Source organism: Sceloporus undulatus, chromosome 2 (assembly GCF_019175285.1).
Source record: "Sceloporus undulatus isolate JIND9_A2432 ecotype Alabama chromosome 2, SceUnd_v1.1, whole genome shotgun sequence".
NCBI classification, from domain to species: Eukaryota; Metazoa; Chordata; class Lepidosauria; order Squamata; family Phrynosomatidae; genus Sceloporus; species Sceloporus undulatus.
Window position 1 is genome coordinate 4,526,274 of NC_056523.1, and position 14,578 is coordinate 4,540,851.

A 14,578-nucleotide genomic window follows, 5' to 3' on the forward strand; every position below is an offset into this window, starting at 1 on the left:
GATTTATTAGGCCTGAAATGTATCTTAAACCAAAACCTATAAGTCATCAACCAGGCTTCAGTTTCAAGAGCATTCAGTCCCAGTTCCACGTAGAGAGTCAGACGGTGTACACATGGAGGTACAAATAATAGCCTCCTGAAAAAATGTGTCTGCAAACGTTTAATCTCCTTATTAAAGGCTAGAATCCAGGTGAATACTGTATGATATAAAGTAATTGCGGTCTTAATTTGGCTTTGTAAATGTTTAAGGCGAGCGTTGTAAATGGCGGCACCCATCCACATGGGCGCCGCCATTTTGACGTCTTGGACGCAAAGCGTCCAGATGTGTTGCAGCGGAAATGAGGGCGCGCTTCGCCCCTCGTGGCGCCACTTCCACGTTTTGAAAAAGAGCGCCATTTTGACGCTCCTTTTTCGCTACGCCGGGAAGCCTCACGGTCTGGCCGCTGGGGCTTCCCTCCACAGCAAATGGCGGTGGCGGGAAAACGGCTGCTTGAGGGCAATCTGTTACCCGCCTATATGAGGCACTTAAATCCAGTTCTTGAAGCCTGTGATGCCAAGCTAGAGACACCTGAATATCCTCTAATAATATTTTTGTGGGGAATTTTTTTTCCTTTTTGCCTGAAAAGGCCCCCAAATTGTCATTGAATGTAATTGTTTTCTTTGGCCCTGCCTCTTTAGCACACCTCTCCAAAAATATCAGGAGACTACCCAAAATTAACAAAAATGGCAACCGGAAATGTAATGACATCGTTCCTGGACACATGGAGATGGACCAAAAAGAGGTGGCAGGGGTGGAAATTGTTTCTGTCCACCCCAAGCTAGAGCTATCTGTGGTACAAAATGTGGCATATTTTAGGCATCTTTTTAAATCATCTCTTCACCCAGGCCACCTGAAACTAACTGGGCTGACCAGTTTCAGCACTACCTTACAGGTCTGTGATGAAACATTTCCATCAATTATTGCTTTAATGACTTATATCTTTGTATTTAAAACATTTTTGTTGGATTTTGTGCATACTGCTCTTTAAAACTGGTTGATATACTGCATCTGAGAAATGTAATGTAAGTATACTCACATAGTTGGCACCTACGTTGTGCTGTGTTCTTTCATTGAGGAAGTGTGATACTGTGCAACCCAATGCATATTGTACAATGCCATGAAACTGTTAAACATATGTGTAATGCATAATAGTGCTTGATGCAGTGTGCGCAACATGCAATGATGAGCAAATGGCACCACATGCATAACTCTACTTTTGCAGCCTTCTACTGAGTTATGCATGCAGCAAAAAATAAAATCAGATGCATAAGAAAATTTATACATGCATCACATACAAATAGGATACCCACCTGCCAAAGGATACTGTGTCTCTATATAAGCCTATTTAAATTTTAAGATCTTTGGGGAGGACCTTCCCTCAATCTCACTGGCTTCACTGATATAGCTAGCCTTGGGTTCCAGGACAGGGCCTTCTCAATGGCTGCTCCAAAGCTGTGCAACTCTCTGCCAAGGTTGCTCTCTCTGCTTTCTTTTTTCTGGTAGGCAAAGACCTTATTTAAACAAGCCTTCAGCTTTGAACTGGTAGGGGTAGTGCAATGGGTATACTTGTTCTTAAGGTGTTCAGATTGTAACTGTTTTAATTTAATTTAGAAAAGAGAGATATTAAATAGATAAATAAATCACTGTAGGATACAGAATCTGTAACAATCATAAAAACAAAAAGCCAGAGATATTTTATTATTGCCTCGTTTGCTGCACTTTGCTTCTGTCCCTTTTCCTCTTGCCCTGAGTGTCCAAACTTCTCTCCAATATTTGCAGTTCTTTGTGGTTCCTTGTCGGCCACGAGTTCGCTTTCCTCCGAATACTGGCCTCCGAATACTGGTAGAGCAGTTCGCTGACATCAGTCTGTCCAACTCGGATCCAACCGTCTTCCTTCATGTGGTACACTGATCAGGCACAAAGGGAGACCACAACATGAGTAAAAATGTGCAAAACTAGAGTTCACTCTCACCAATAAAACAAAACAAAACAAATCAGGGAGTTGGGACACTGGAATGGAAAGGTAGGTCAGAAACAGCTCAGAAACATTGCTTTGGGGGATTGCAACTCCCAGAATCTCCAATAAGCCAGAAACTGGGGGATTCTGGGAGTTGTGGTCCAACACAGAACCTGTCCCAAGTACATCTGGTCAGGAGTACTTACTGTTCACCACTCCACCCGAATAGGCATCCCGATGGGTGGCGTAAGAGATTGCTCTCCAGCCAAGGTCACAGGCTTCCTCCACGGTCAGATCAGGGTGGTGCCCACTGTCCAGCACCCCGTATGCGTATGAGTTTCCGCTTCCCGTGGAAAAGAGGGGTCCACTCAAGCGTACTCCATTATCATCTATATATAACCTTTTTAAGAGAAATAGGCCAAACAGGAAAGGAGGAGGAATAGCACTATATGTCAGAGATATTTACACCAGTGAAGAGATCCAGGACATCAATCATGGAAGGCAGGTGGAGAGCATCTGGATAAGAATCAAAGGGGAGGGAAACAACAAGGATGTTATGGTGGGAGTCTACTAGAGACCCCCAAGTCAGACTGAGGAATTGGATATCTTTCTAGAACAGATGACCACACAGTCAGAAAAGAGAGATGTAGTAGTGATGGGTGACTTCAACTACCCTGATATTTGCTGGAAGTCAAACTCAGCCAAATCCACAAGGTCTAACAAATTCCTCACTTGCCTGGAAGACTATTTCATGGTCCAAAAGGTGGAAGAGGCAACAAGGGGGTCAGCTATTTTGGATCTGATCCTAACCAACAAGGATGACTTGGTTAATGGGGTGCAAGTAGTGGGATCATTAGGTGGAAGAGACCATGTTCTCTTGGAGTTTATAATACAGTGGAAAGGAGAAGTCAAGCATAGTCAGACATGCATCCTAGACTTTAGGAGAGCGGATTTCAGTAAACTTAGAGAAGTATTGAGGGCGATTGCATGGTGAGAAATAATAAAAGATAAAGGAGTTCAGGACGGATGGGACTTTCTCAAAAGGGAGATACTGAAGGCACAATTTCAAACAGTTCCAGTGAGAAAGAAAAACGGGAGGTGTCTCAAGAAACCAGGATGGATGACTAAGGAACTTTCAACCGAGCTAAGTTTGAAACGGAAGATGTATAAGAAATGGAAAAAGGGAGAAATCACAAAAAAGGAATTCAAAGAAATAGCAGGCATGTGTAGGGATAAAGTCAGAAAAGCTAAAGCACAGAATGAACTCAGGCTTGCTAGAGAGGTTAAGAACAACAAAAAGGGCTTTTTTGGATATGTCCACAGCAAAAGGAAGAAGAAGGAAACGGTAGGGTCACTGCGTGGAGAAGATGGCAAAATGCTAACAGAAGACAGAGAAAAGGCAGAATTACTCAACACCTTCTTTGCCTCAGTCTTCTCAGAAAAGGAAAAAGGTGCTCAACCTGAGGATTATGGAGCAGAGGACAGAATAGGGGAATTTCAGTACAGAATAAGTAAAGAGATAGTAGAGGAACACCTTATTAATCTAAATGAATTTAAGTCTCCGGGACCAGATGAACTCCATCCAAGGGTATTAAAAGAACTGGCAAATGTAATATTGGAGCCATTGGCAATAATCTTTGAAAACTCCTGGAAAACAGGAGAGATCCCAGCCGACTGGCGGAGGGCAAACGTTGTCCCCATCTTCAAAAAGGGGAAAAAGGAGGATCCCAACAATTATCACCCAGTTAGTCTGACATCAGTACTAGGAAAGATTCTGGAGCAGATCATTAAACAGAGAGTCTGTGAACATCTAGAAGGCAATGCCATAATCACAAAAAGTCAACATGGGTTTCAGAGAAACAAGTCATGCCAGACAAATCTGATCTCTTTCTTTGATAAAATTACCAGCTTGGTAGATGAAGGGAATGCTGTGGATATAGTATATCTTGATTTCAGTAAGGCCTTTGACAAGGTTTCCCATGACATTCTTGCAAACAAGCTTGTAAAATGTGGGCTAGACAAAGGAACTGTTACATGGATCTGTAATTGGTTGACCGGCCGAACCCAAAGGGTGCTCAACAATGGCTCCTTTTCATCCTGGAGAGAAGTGACCAGTGGGGTCCCAAAGTGCTCTGTCCTGGGCCCAGTGCTGTTCAACATCTTTATCAATGACCTGGATGACAGAATTGGGAGCATACTTATCAAATTTGCAGATGACACCAAATTAGGAAGAATATCTAATACCCCAGAGGACAAGATCAAAATTCAAAATGATCTGAATAGACTAGAAAGCTGGGCCAAAGCTAACAAAATGAAATTCAACACAGAGAAATGTAAGGTACTGCACTTAGGGCGAAAAAATGAAATGCACAGATATAGGATGGGAGACACATTGCTGTATGAAAGTACATGTGAAAGGGATCTAGGAGTCCAAGTAGATGATAAGTTGAACATGAGTCAACAGTGCAATGCGGCAGCTAAAAAGGCCAATGCAATTTTAGGCTGCATCAATAAAAGTATAGTGTCTAGATCAAGAGAAGTAATTGTGCCATTATATTCTGCACTGGTCAGGCCCCACCTGGAATATTGTGTCCAATTCTGGGCACCACAATTCAAAAAGGACATTGAGAAACTGGAGCGTGTCCAAAGGAGGGCGACTGAAATGGTGAAGGGTCTGGAAACCTTGCCCTATGAGGAATGCCTTAGGGAGCTGGGGATGTTTAGCCTGGAGAAAAGAAGGTTAAGAGGTGATATGATAGCCCTGTTTAAATATTTGAAGGGATGTCATATTGAGGAGGGAGCAAGCTTGTTTTCTGCTGCTCCAGAGACTAGGACCCGGAGCAATGGATGCAAGCTGCAGGAAAAGCGATTCCACCTGAACATTAGGAGGAACTTCCCGACAGTAAGGGCTGTTCGACAGTGGAACACACTCCCTCGGAGTGTAGTGGAGTCTTCTTCCTTGGAGGTCTTTAAACAGAGACTGGATGGCCATCTGTTGGGGATGCTTTGATTTGGATTTCCTGCATGGCAGTGAGTTGGACTGGATGGCCCTTGCGGTCTCTTCCAACTCTATGATTCTATGATATGATAATAAAGGCCAGGACTCTACAAAAAAGAGATGGATAATGGATAATCGTGGGAGGGAGGATTCCTGAAATCCTGTCTCTCATAAGCATCGTTGCCCACTCCTGTCCCTACCCACTAGGCCTCATTGTGCTTCTGTACACACTATAGCTCCTAGCATACACCCCCACTTCCTCCCTACTAATCCCCAGATCTCTCTTAATAGCCTCCACCCTGAAAGAGAGCCTCTCTTCTCTCCGTTTCCCTCCTTCTTGCCATCTTGTTAAGACAGGAACTTGGTGGGGTGGGACAATTGTAGCAGGACGAACAGGAGGAAAGCGCTGCCCAGTTGCTATGCCCCCTCACTTTTGCCCTTTCCTTTCCTCAATCTTTCCAGCTGCCTCATGCAAACAGCAAAGGCAGTGGTTCTCTAGAGTAGGGTCTGGTTCTTACTGGAATGCCAATGCCATCATTCCTTACTCTTTGTTGTGCTGGCTAGGACTGCTGGAAGGGGCAGTGCCAGCAAATTCAGAAGGGCCACATGATTCTCACCCTGTACTCAAGAGCCAAGAGGGATGCTTTACTTCCCATGTTACTTTAGTTCCCTTTTGCCAGGTACCCAGTGTGGTGGTGGTGTCAATATGGGCTAAGAGCTGCCCTTGAGGCTGTTTAGTGGCCCTTGACCCTTCCAGACTGTCAGGGAAAAATGGGTAATGGGCTTTCCTGGAGACTGAAGTGACAGGGCCCCAGCATAACGATTTTTTAAACCCAGAAATTGTTTGTTTTGTATTTTTCCAGAGGCCATGCAGTCCAGTGGCTCCCAGAGATAGAAAGGAGGCCCACAGGATGGCCATCTGTCAGGTATGCTTTGATTGAGAGTTCCTGCATGGCAGGAGGTTGGACTGGATGGCCCCTGTGGTCTCTTCCAATTCAATGTTTCTATGATTCTGTGATTTGAGCTGTTACCTTCTTGTCCCAGCCACACACCATGCTGCCCACTGAGAGGCCCATCCCTCGGTACTCAATCAACATGTTGGCCAATAGCTTGGAGGCTGCTGAGACACTGATCCGTTCCTTGTTGCGCAAGTAATAGAGTCTAGGTCCAGAGAAGGAGAGAAGCATGGTGGGGGTGAAGAGAGATGGAGAGAGATTCCCTAATTAAAGGAGAGTGAGCGGAAGGGGTTCCTTCACCCCCAGCCAGACCAGAGCAGGGCCAAAGATCTGCCTTCCCTTAGAACCAGTATCAGGATACTCACCTGCAATGTTGGGCCAAGAGGTGTTCCCAGTACTAGCAGTCAGCAGCACATCCGGACATGGTGCCCAGCAAGTAAGGATTGATCTCAATCACTTTGTTGCAAAGCAAAGTATCTGCAGGAGAGAAGGGGAAGGAGTTAAAGAAAAGTGTTAATAGAAGTTACAGTTTTGATGCAAAATTGCATCAAATTCTTCTAGAACACAGCCACATAGCCAGGAAAACCCACAAAAAAACTATCTATATCTCTCTTAAAATGAGGCACCCAGAACAAAATGTAGATGAAGCCTGACCAGCACAGAATATAGTGGAACGATTATTTCCTTTGTCTTTGTTTATTTCAGAGGAACTCTTTGCTTAAGAAACCCCCAGGAATTTCATGGGGTCACCACAAGCGACACTAGTTATTGTGTGCCTTCTAGTGATCCTTCCTCTGTTTTGTTTTGTTTTTTAGGCAGGATTTGTTTAGAGGAAGTTTCCCATTGCCTTCCTCTGAGAGTGAGAAAGTGAGACTTGACGGCTGTCATCCAATTAATTTCCATGGCTGAATTTGAATCCTGGTCTCCCAAAGTCCTGGTCCATCATTCATACCACTATACCACCTCGGCTCTCAACGCACATACATTGCGTTATTGCAGCTGGGTTTGGTTTACACACTGACCCTGTGTTGATCCATCCCTGGAGCCCATGCAAAGAAAGACTGTAACAAGTGAAAGAGTTCAGATGTGGGCTCATCTCCAGGGTTTTGAAGCATGGTTTTTGAAGCATGTGAAAAACATACAAAACCTTTTTGGCATTCTTTTAAGTTGTAGAAAGGGTGCAAGGGGGCACTGAGCCCCAGGAGCTGAATGTATTCTACTTCTGATTTTAGCACTGTTATATTAGACTTGGGCTGAGATCTTTCACCAGAAGATATAATGTGTAACTTTATGATGACAGATCTACATTGCTGATAGGATGCACAAATGTACTACTGGACTGTGCCGATACACAGCGGGCCAGCATGCAAGATGTCTCATTGCACAGTGAGGGCTCCCACTGCATCATGGGGTATGTTGTGCATCAGAACCATTGTGCAACAACCATGCTACTGGTTCTGCTTGATCAATCATCCCAATGGTGTAGCTATGTCTCCACCCCCTTCTGACAATATGAACACTGTGCAACAACACAATTCAACTTTATGCAATTGTAAGTCATTTTATGATTATCAAACTTAATTAACACACAAACAACTTTTAATCTTTCTAAAATTATATTTCCATCAATTGCTTTTTTGGGGGGGAGAGGGAGATCCCAGAATTGTAGTCTGAATGAAAGGAACTTTTCCAAGTTTTTTTTCTTCTGCCGTTCACTCTTTATCTTCTCTTTTGATCCCCATGCCAACTTTTCTCTCCCTCTCCTCCAGTCTGGCCCAGATCTCTCCATGTTCTTTGCTTCCATCCTGCTTTGTCCTGACAGGAATAGGCATCACAATTGTGTGACACTAGCAGTAAGGGAAAAAAACAAGGGCAAACCTTCCTGAATAATCAACTCACCCACACCTTCTCCTCCAAAGCCCTAGTCCCCACAGAACCGCTCACCAATGTATTTGCCAGCTGATGCCCTGGAGTCAGTGGCTACAATAACTCCATGCTGGAGTGTAAAAGCCAGGGTGGTGGTGCCATGGGCCAACTCGATCTGATGCCCATCGCCACTGCCTTTGCAGTGGGTCTGCAGGAACCCAGAGGGCTGGGACAAAAGAATAAAAGTTGTTTAGCACACCACACTGTATTACTGTGGCTCAAACCAGGATATCTGCACAACCAACAAGCTCTGCTAATAGGCTGTGTTGATCATTGCTCTAGCTTCTAAGGGGGAGAAGAACAGCCAGGCCCAGCTCCATGATGCTTTGGCCTAGTGGATGGTGAGAGGCCCTTCCTCTCTCTGCCATTGCTTTCACCTCTAAGGGAGAGATGAGCAGCCAGGCACAGTTTAGTGAGAAGCCATCCCTTCATTCCAACTGCCATTGCTCTGGCTTGTGAGGGAAGGAGCAGCCTGGCACATATCCATCATGTCTTGATCCAATGGCTTGTGATAGACTTCCTTCTATGTTCCAAGTGCCATTGTTCTGGTGTCTAAGGAAGAGAAGAGCAGCCAGCATCTGCTGGATTTAACCCTTTTCCTTGTGTGTCCTTATTTGAACTGTAAGCCTGAGGGCAGGGAACTGTGAAATGAATGACTTGCGAACCACTGTGGGACCCTTTTTGGCTGAAGGGTAGAGTATAAATACTGTAAATACATACACAGAATTGTTAATAGCATTGCCATGTTCTGCATCCATTTCCACTCTTATCAACCAATCAACCATTTTATTTATATCCCACCTTTCATCCAAAAATGGGACTCAGTTGGCTTACAGAATAAAAAGACATTGTACAAGTAAAACCAGAGAGAGAGAGAGCTTAGATTATAATATCTCAAAATAATTAAAACAATATAAAATGTTAATTTGAAAGTATAGATTTAAAAATGTACAGCACCAAAAGAGAAACCCCATAATATAAAAGAATCTTCCCAAACAGCTGTTGGAATAGAAAAGCCCTCACCTGATGCCAGAAAAGCTGCAAGAGAGCCAGTCAGCTTCCTGAGGAAGTGAGTTCCACAATCTAGAGGCAGTCACCGAGAAGGCCCTCTCTCGCACACACAAACCCCAACCATGCTTGTGATGGTGCTAAGACTGAGAGAAGGGCCTCTCCTGAGGATCTCAAAGCCAGGGGAAGGTTCATAAAGGGAGATACAGTCTGCCAAATTACCTGGACCTGAGTCATATAGGGTTTTATAGGTCATCAGCAAGCACTCTAAATTGTGCTTGGAAACAAACTGTCAGCCAGTGAAGCTGTTTCAACGGGAGCATTGTGTGGTCTTTGTAATCTGCCCCAGTTAACAGCCTTCCTGCAGTGCTCTGGACGAGCTGAAGTTTCCAAACACTCTTCAAAGGCAGCCCCAAGTACAGCGTGTTACAGTACTGTACTTCAAATGAGATGTAACCAGATCCGGTGTCTCTAGGAATGAGTGAGCTGGCACACAAGTTTTAAATGTGCAGAGACCTGGACCTCCAGGTTCAAAGCTGTGCCCAGGAGTACTCCTCCAAACTGTGAACCTGAATATTCAGGGGGAATGTAACCCCATCTAACACTGGATGGATCCCTATTCTCTGATCTGTCTTCCAACTTGCTGCTATTATAGCATATAATAAAATCTTCCCATTCTTACTTTCCAATTTTAGGTTGTCCATCATATTCAAAAGATACACTTTTGCATTCGGTCTTTCTTTAAATTTGAATATTTTTTTCATTTCTGTATGAATATTTTTCCAAACTCTTTTAACTTTAGGGCAATTCCACCACATATGTAAGTAACTTCCAACTTCTTCATTTCCAGCATGTATTTTTGTTCTGTTTAAACATTTTTGCTAACTTATAAGGCATCAGATACCATCTATACATGGATTTATAAATATTTTCCTTTAGTTCTACACTTATAATTTGTTTGATTTTACCCTTCCAAATCTTCTTCCATTCCTCTAATTGTATTATTTCATTTAAATCCTTGGCCTATTTCAACATAAATTCTTTAACCGTTTCATTTTCCAATTCAAACCTGGATATCAATTTATATACATTTGAAATCTGTTTTTGGGGTTGTTTTATTAATTTTTCTAATTCAGGTTTCACTGCCCCAATTCTTTCTTCTCTCATATCCGTCAAAAATCTTTCTCTGGTTTGCCTGTAAGCAAACCAGTTGCCTGAGTATCCTTCCAACAGTAATTCTTCTTCAGTTTCCATCACTCTTTTTTCTTTTTCCTCTTTTGTAATATCTGCGTATGTCACCCAATTATTCTGTCTACATTCTTCTCTTATAAACACTGCCTCATTAGAGGGATTTTTGAACACCATTTTTTCCTTATATTTTAACCAAATTCTCATCATAGATTTTCTAATAAAATGGTTATTAAAATTACTATCATATTTAATTTTTATCATAGAACAGATAACCATGCAACCCAAATTTCAAGTCAGTTTTTTCCAAATTTAAATTTCTTTTGTTATCTGATCCATTCTAACATCCAATCCAATACACAAGCACAGTAATACCATTTTAAATTTGGCAATTCCTTTATCAATTGAATCATACAATATTTTTATTTTTACTCTTGGCTTTTTATTATTCCAAATAAATTTAGATAAACCTCTCTCTCCCAGGTTTTAAATGGTATATCACTTGTTATAATGGGTAAGCTTTGGAAGAGAAAGATCATTTTTGGTAGGACTGACATCTTCAAAATAGCCACTTTGCCCATCCAAGAAATACTGAGTTTTTGCCATCTTTTCAAATCTTTTAAAATATTTCTCCAGAATTTTTCATAATTATTTACAAAACGTTCCATATTTTTCATTGTAATATTAATCCCTAAATATTTCACCAATTTATTAATTTGAAAACCAATATGTTTACTTCTTCTTTCAATATGTTTACTTCTTCTTTGGTCAAATTCATCGTTAACATTGCGTTTTTTTCTTTGTTAATTTTATATCCAGCCACCTTACCAAATTTCTCAAATGTTTTCAACATAATTTCATTACTTTCAATTGGATTCGTTATTGTTAAAATTAAATCATCTGCATAGGCTCTCAATTTATATTCTTCTTTTTTCAATTTAAATCCTTCTATTAATTGATTTTCTCTAACATTATTTAACAAGATTTCCAAAATTAATATAAATAAGAGCGGAGAGAGTGGACAACCTTGTCTCACACTTCTATAAATAGTACATTGATCTGTTCTTTCACCATTAATCCAAATTCTCACTTCTTGTTTTTTATAAATCGCTTCTATCCAATTTTGAAATTTATTACCCACCTCTAATTTTTTTAGTACTTCAAACATAAATTGCCAATGAATATTATCAAAAGCTTTCTCTGCATCAATAAAGAATAAGATCATAGCTAATTTTTATCTATCTTTTTTCATGAATTTCAATTAGATTTATCAAATTTCTTATATTATTTTTAATCATTCTATTTGGTAAGAAGCTGGATTGATCCGTATTAATCCAATTGACCAACACTTTTTTAAACCTTTCAGCCAATATTGATACAAATAATTTATAATCAGAATTTAACAAGGCAATTGGTCTATAATTTTTAGTAGATGTTAAGTCCTTTCCTCCTTTTGGAATCAGAGTTATATCTGATTGTGTCCATGTTTGTGGTATTCTGTCCATCATAACTTCATTCATTATTTGTAATAATGGTCCTCTTATATGTTCTTGACATTTTTTATAGTATTCATTCGAGAAACCATCTGGGCTGGGGATTTTCCCGCTTTACTTTAAGAGGTGATATGATAGCCCTGTTATATTTGAAGGGATGCCATATTGAGGAGGGAGCAAGCTTGTTTTCTGCTGCTCCAAAGAACAGGACCCGGAACAATGGATGCAAACTGCAGGAAAAGAGATTCCACCTCAACATTAGGAAGAATTTCCTGACAGTAAGGGCTGTTCGACAGTGGAACGCACTCTTTCCTCGGAGTGTAGTGGATTCTCCTTCCTTGGAGGTCTTTAAACAGAGGTTGGACGGCCATCTGTCGGGGATGCTTTGATTGTGATTTCCTGCATGGCAGAAGGGGGCTGGACTGGATGGCCCTGGTGGTCTCTTCCAACTCTACGATTCTATGATTCTATGATTCTACTTCTTTTTATTGCGTCTAACAGTTCCTGTAGTGAAATTGGTTTATTCAATAATTCTGTTTGTTCTTTTGTGAATTTCTTTAGTTTTTGAGAATCCAAATATTTTACAATTTTTTCATTATTTTTGGATCTTTAAACAATTCTGTAAAAAAAATTAAAAAAAATGTTTTTTTAATCATGCTCTGATTTGTTATTAATTTTTCTCCCTTTTTAATTACTGAGATAGTCCTTTTTACTTTTGCTTTTCTAATTTAGTAAGCCAATAATTTCCCTGTTTTATTTGCCGATTCAAAATATCTTTGCTTCAAAAATTTCAGTTTTGTTTCCATCTCTTCTGCTAATAACACTGATATTTGTTTTTGTAAATATTTCATTTTTGGATTCTTTGGTTCAATTAACTCTAAATCTGGATGGGGGAAAAGAGTATAATTGGAAGTTAAACTCGAAATTATTAGAGGATGACGATTTGGTTAAAGAATTAAATACAGAAATTGGTAGATATTTTGAAGAAAATCTAAATAAAGGTATGGCATTACAAATAGTTTGGGATGCAGACAAAGTGGTGGTAAGAGGATGGATGATAAAAAAGATGTCAGAAATAAAAGAGAGAGAGAGAGAGAAGAAAAAATGAAGAAATTAAATAAAAATTTAGAGAGAAGGGAAGAGCCAAAGAATCCAACTCTAGGATTCTATGATTCAAGCACTTTCCTTGATCCAGACAACACACTCCTATTATTCCATCCTAGGATCATATTGGCTTTTTCAGCTGCTGCATCACACATTTGGCCCATGTTCCGCTTGCGATGTATCTACAGACAGTAGAGTCTCCTTCCTTGGAGGTCTTTGGACAGAGGCTGAATGGCCATCTGTCACAGGTGATGCTTTGATGGTGAGTTCCTGCATGGCAGAAGGGGGGGTTGGACTGGATGGCCCTTGGAGGTCTCTCCCAACTCTATGATTGCAGGATTTATGTATGATTCATGTATGATACTTGACACTTGGGGTCTCCTCCAACTCCACGATCCCATGATTCTGTCATGGGGAGTGCTTTGATGGCAGAAAGGGGGTTGGACTGGGTGGCCCTTGGTGTCCTTTCCAACTCTGAGTCACTCTGCACATGCTCAGAGGCGATCTTGCCAGGGATATTTTCTTCACCCCGAGTCCCCCCCAAAAAAGGCTGAACCTGAGTCAAGGGGGTGATGTGGATCACCCCACCCCTTCCCTCTCTCTTGCCCCCCTTGCCCCTTACTTTCTGCCCCAGAGGGAGGGCGATGCGGGGTTCCTTCACCCCGAAGGCGTAGTGCCCCAAAGGGGGAGCCTCTCAGTCCCAGGGGGACACAGTCCCAGGATCTGGCAGAGGCACCGCACACGTCCAAGAGGGCCATCTTCCTCTCTTCCTTCTTCCTCGGGATCCTGGAAAGGGAAACAGCTGGTAGGCGCCCATGGAGAGAGGAAGGGAGAGGGTATGCTGGAGGGGGGAAAGGGGAGCCCCCCACCCCTAAAGGGGCTTTTTCATCCCCCCCCCAGGAGAGGGGGAGGGAAGCACCTGCATCATGGTGGGAAAGCAATAAATCTCAACATTATTCTCATCCTTTTATCAGGAGAGTTATATGGGGAGCTGAAGGCAAGGGGGCAGATGTCCTAACTGCAAAGGAAGGGAAGGTCTTTAAGCAGAGGCTGGCTGGCCATCTGTCCCAGGGAGGGCTCTGATGGGGAGTTCCTGCATGGCAGAAGAGGCTTGGACTAGGGGGCCCTTGGGCTCTCTTCCGACTCTAGGATCTTATGATTCTAAGGCACCTTACAATGTCAGGTCGCCATAAGCTGGTACAGGACTTGAAGGTCCATAGCAGCATTTATACATTGATTTCAAAGATATAGCCCTATTATATTAGTCTGTAAAAGCAGAATATAAAGAGATCTGGTAGCCCCTCTGAGACCACTGAAAGAAAGTAGTTGGCAGCAGGAGACTGCCTAGACTCAAGTCTGCTTCTTCAGATCCACTGACTGGAAACTCCAAAATGGGAAGCCTTCTCTGCAAAAGGTCAGGGCGAGGTCTCAGGGCGTTTGCCAAAGAAGGAATGCCAGCAATCAATCAATCAATCCATCAAGATTTTTTTTAATCCAAGCACTAATAGCATGGGCTCGTTCCCCATCTCCTCCGCCAGAGGGCGCCAGATACACGCACCCAGTTGACAGGAGGGGAATCCCCTTTAGTTCTTACCTTGCGCTGCCGAGTCCACTTAGCAACTGATGACGCAATTCCAGCCCTCTCTCGCCATTGGCTCAGAGAAAGGTATTTTGGGTTTGAACCAACTTTAAGGGTTACAAAACCGCGGAGGCAGCAGCTGCAGAGGAAAGAGGAACCGAAGCAGACTTTTTTATTATTATTATTTAATTTGCTGCTGCCTTCCTTTTAAGCACACTGAAAAGGCCTTTTGCACCCCCATTTTTTTTGCATTAGATCATAGAATCATAGAGTTGGAAGAGACCGCAAGGGCCATCCAGTCCAACCCCCTGCCATGCAGGAAATCCAGAT

The 14,578-nt window shown here is 42.2% G+C and overlaps 1 protein-coding gene across 1 annotated transcript; it reads right to left on the reverse strand.

The window, feature by feature from the left end:
* Window positions 1-1,542: 1,542 nt before the first annotated feature.
* Window positions 1,543-13,597, reverse strand: LOC121923190 (proteasome subunit beta type-8-like). Its single transcript, XM_042453371.1, is given in 8 exon segments — window positions 1,543-1,946; window positions 2,203-2,396; window positions 5,426-5,460; window positions 6,026-6,155; window positions 6,316-6,427; window positions 7,895-8,042; window positions 13,292-13,360; window positions 13,589-13,597. Coding segments are annotated over 8 exon segments (906 nt in total). The 3' UTR covers window positions 1,543-1,737.
* Window positions 13,598-14,578: the final 981 nt, after the last annotated feature.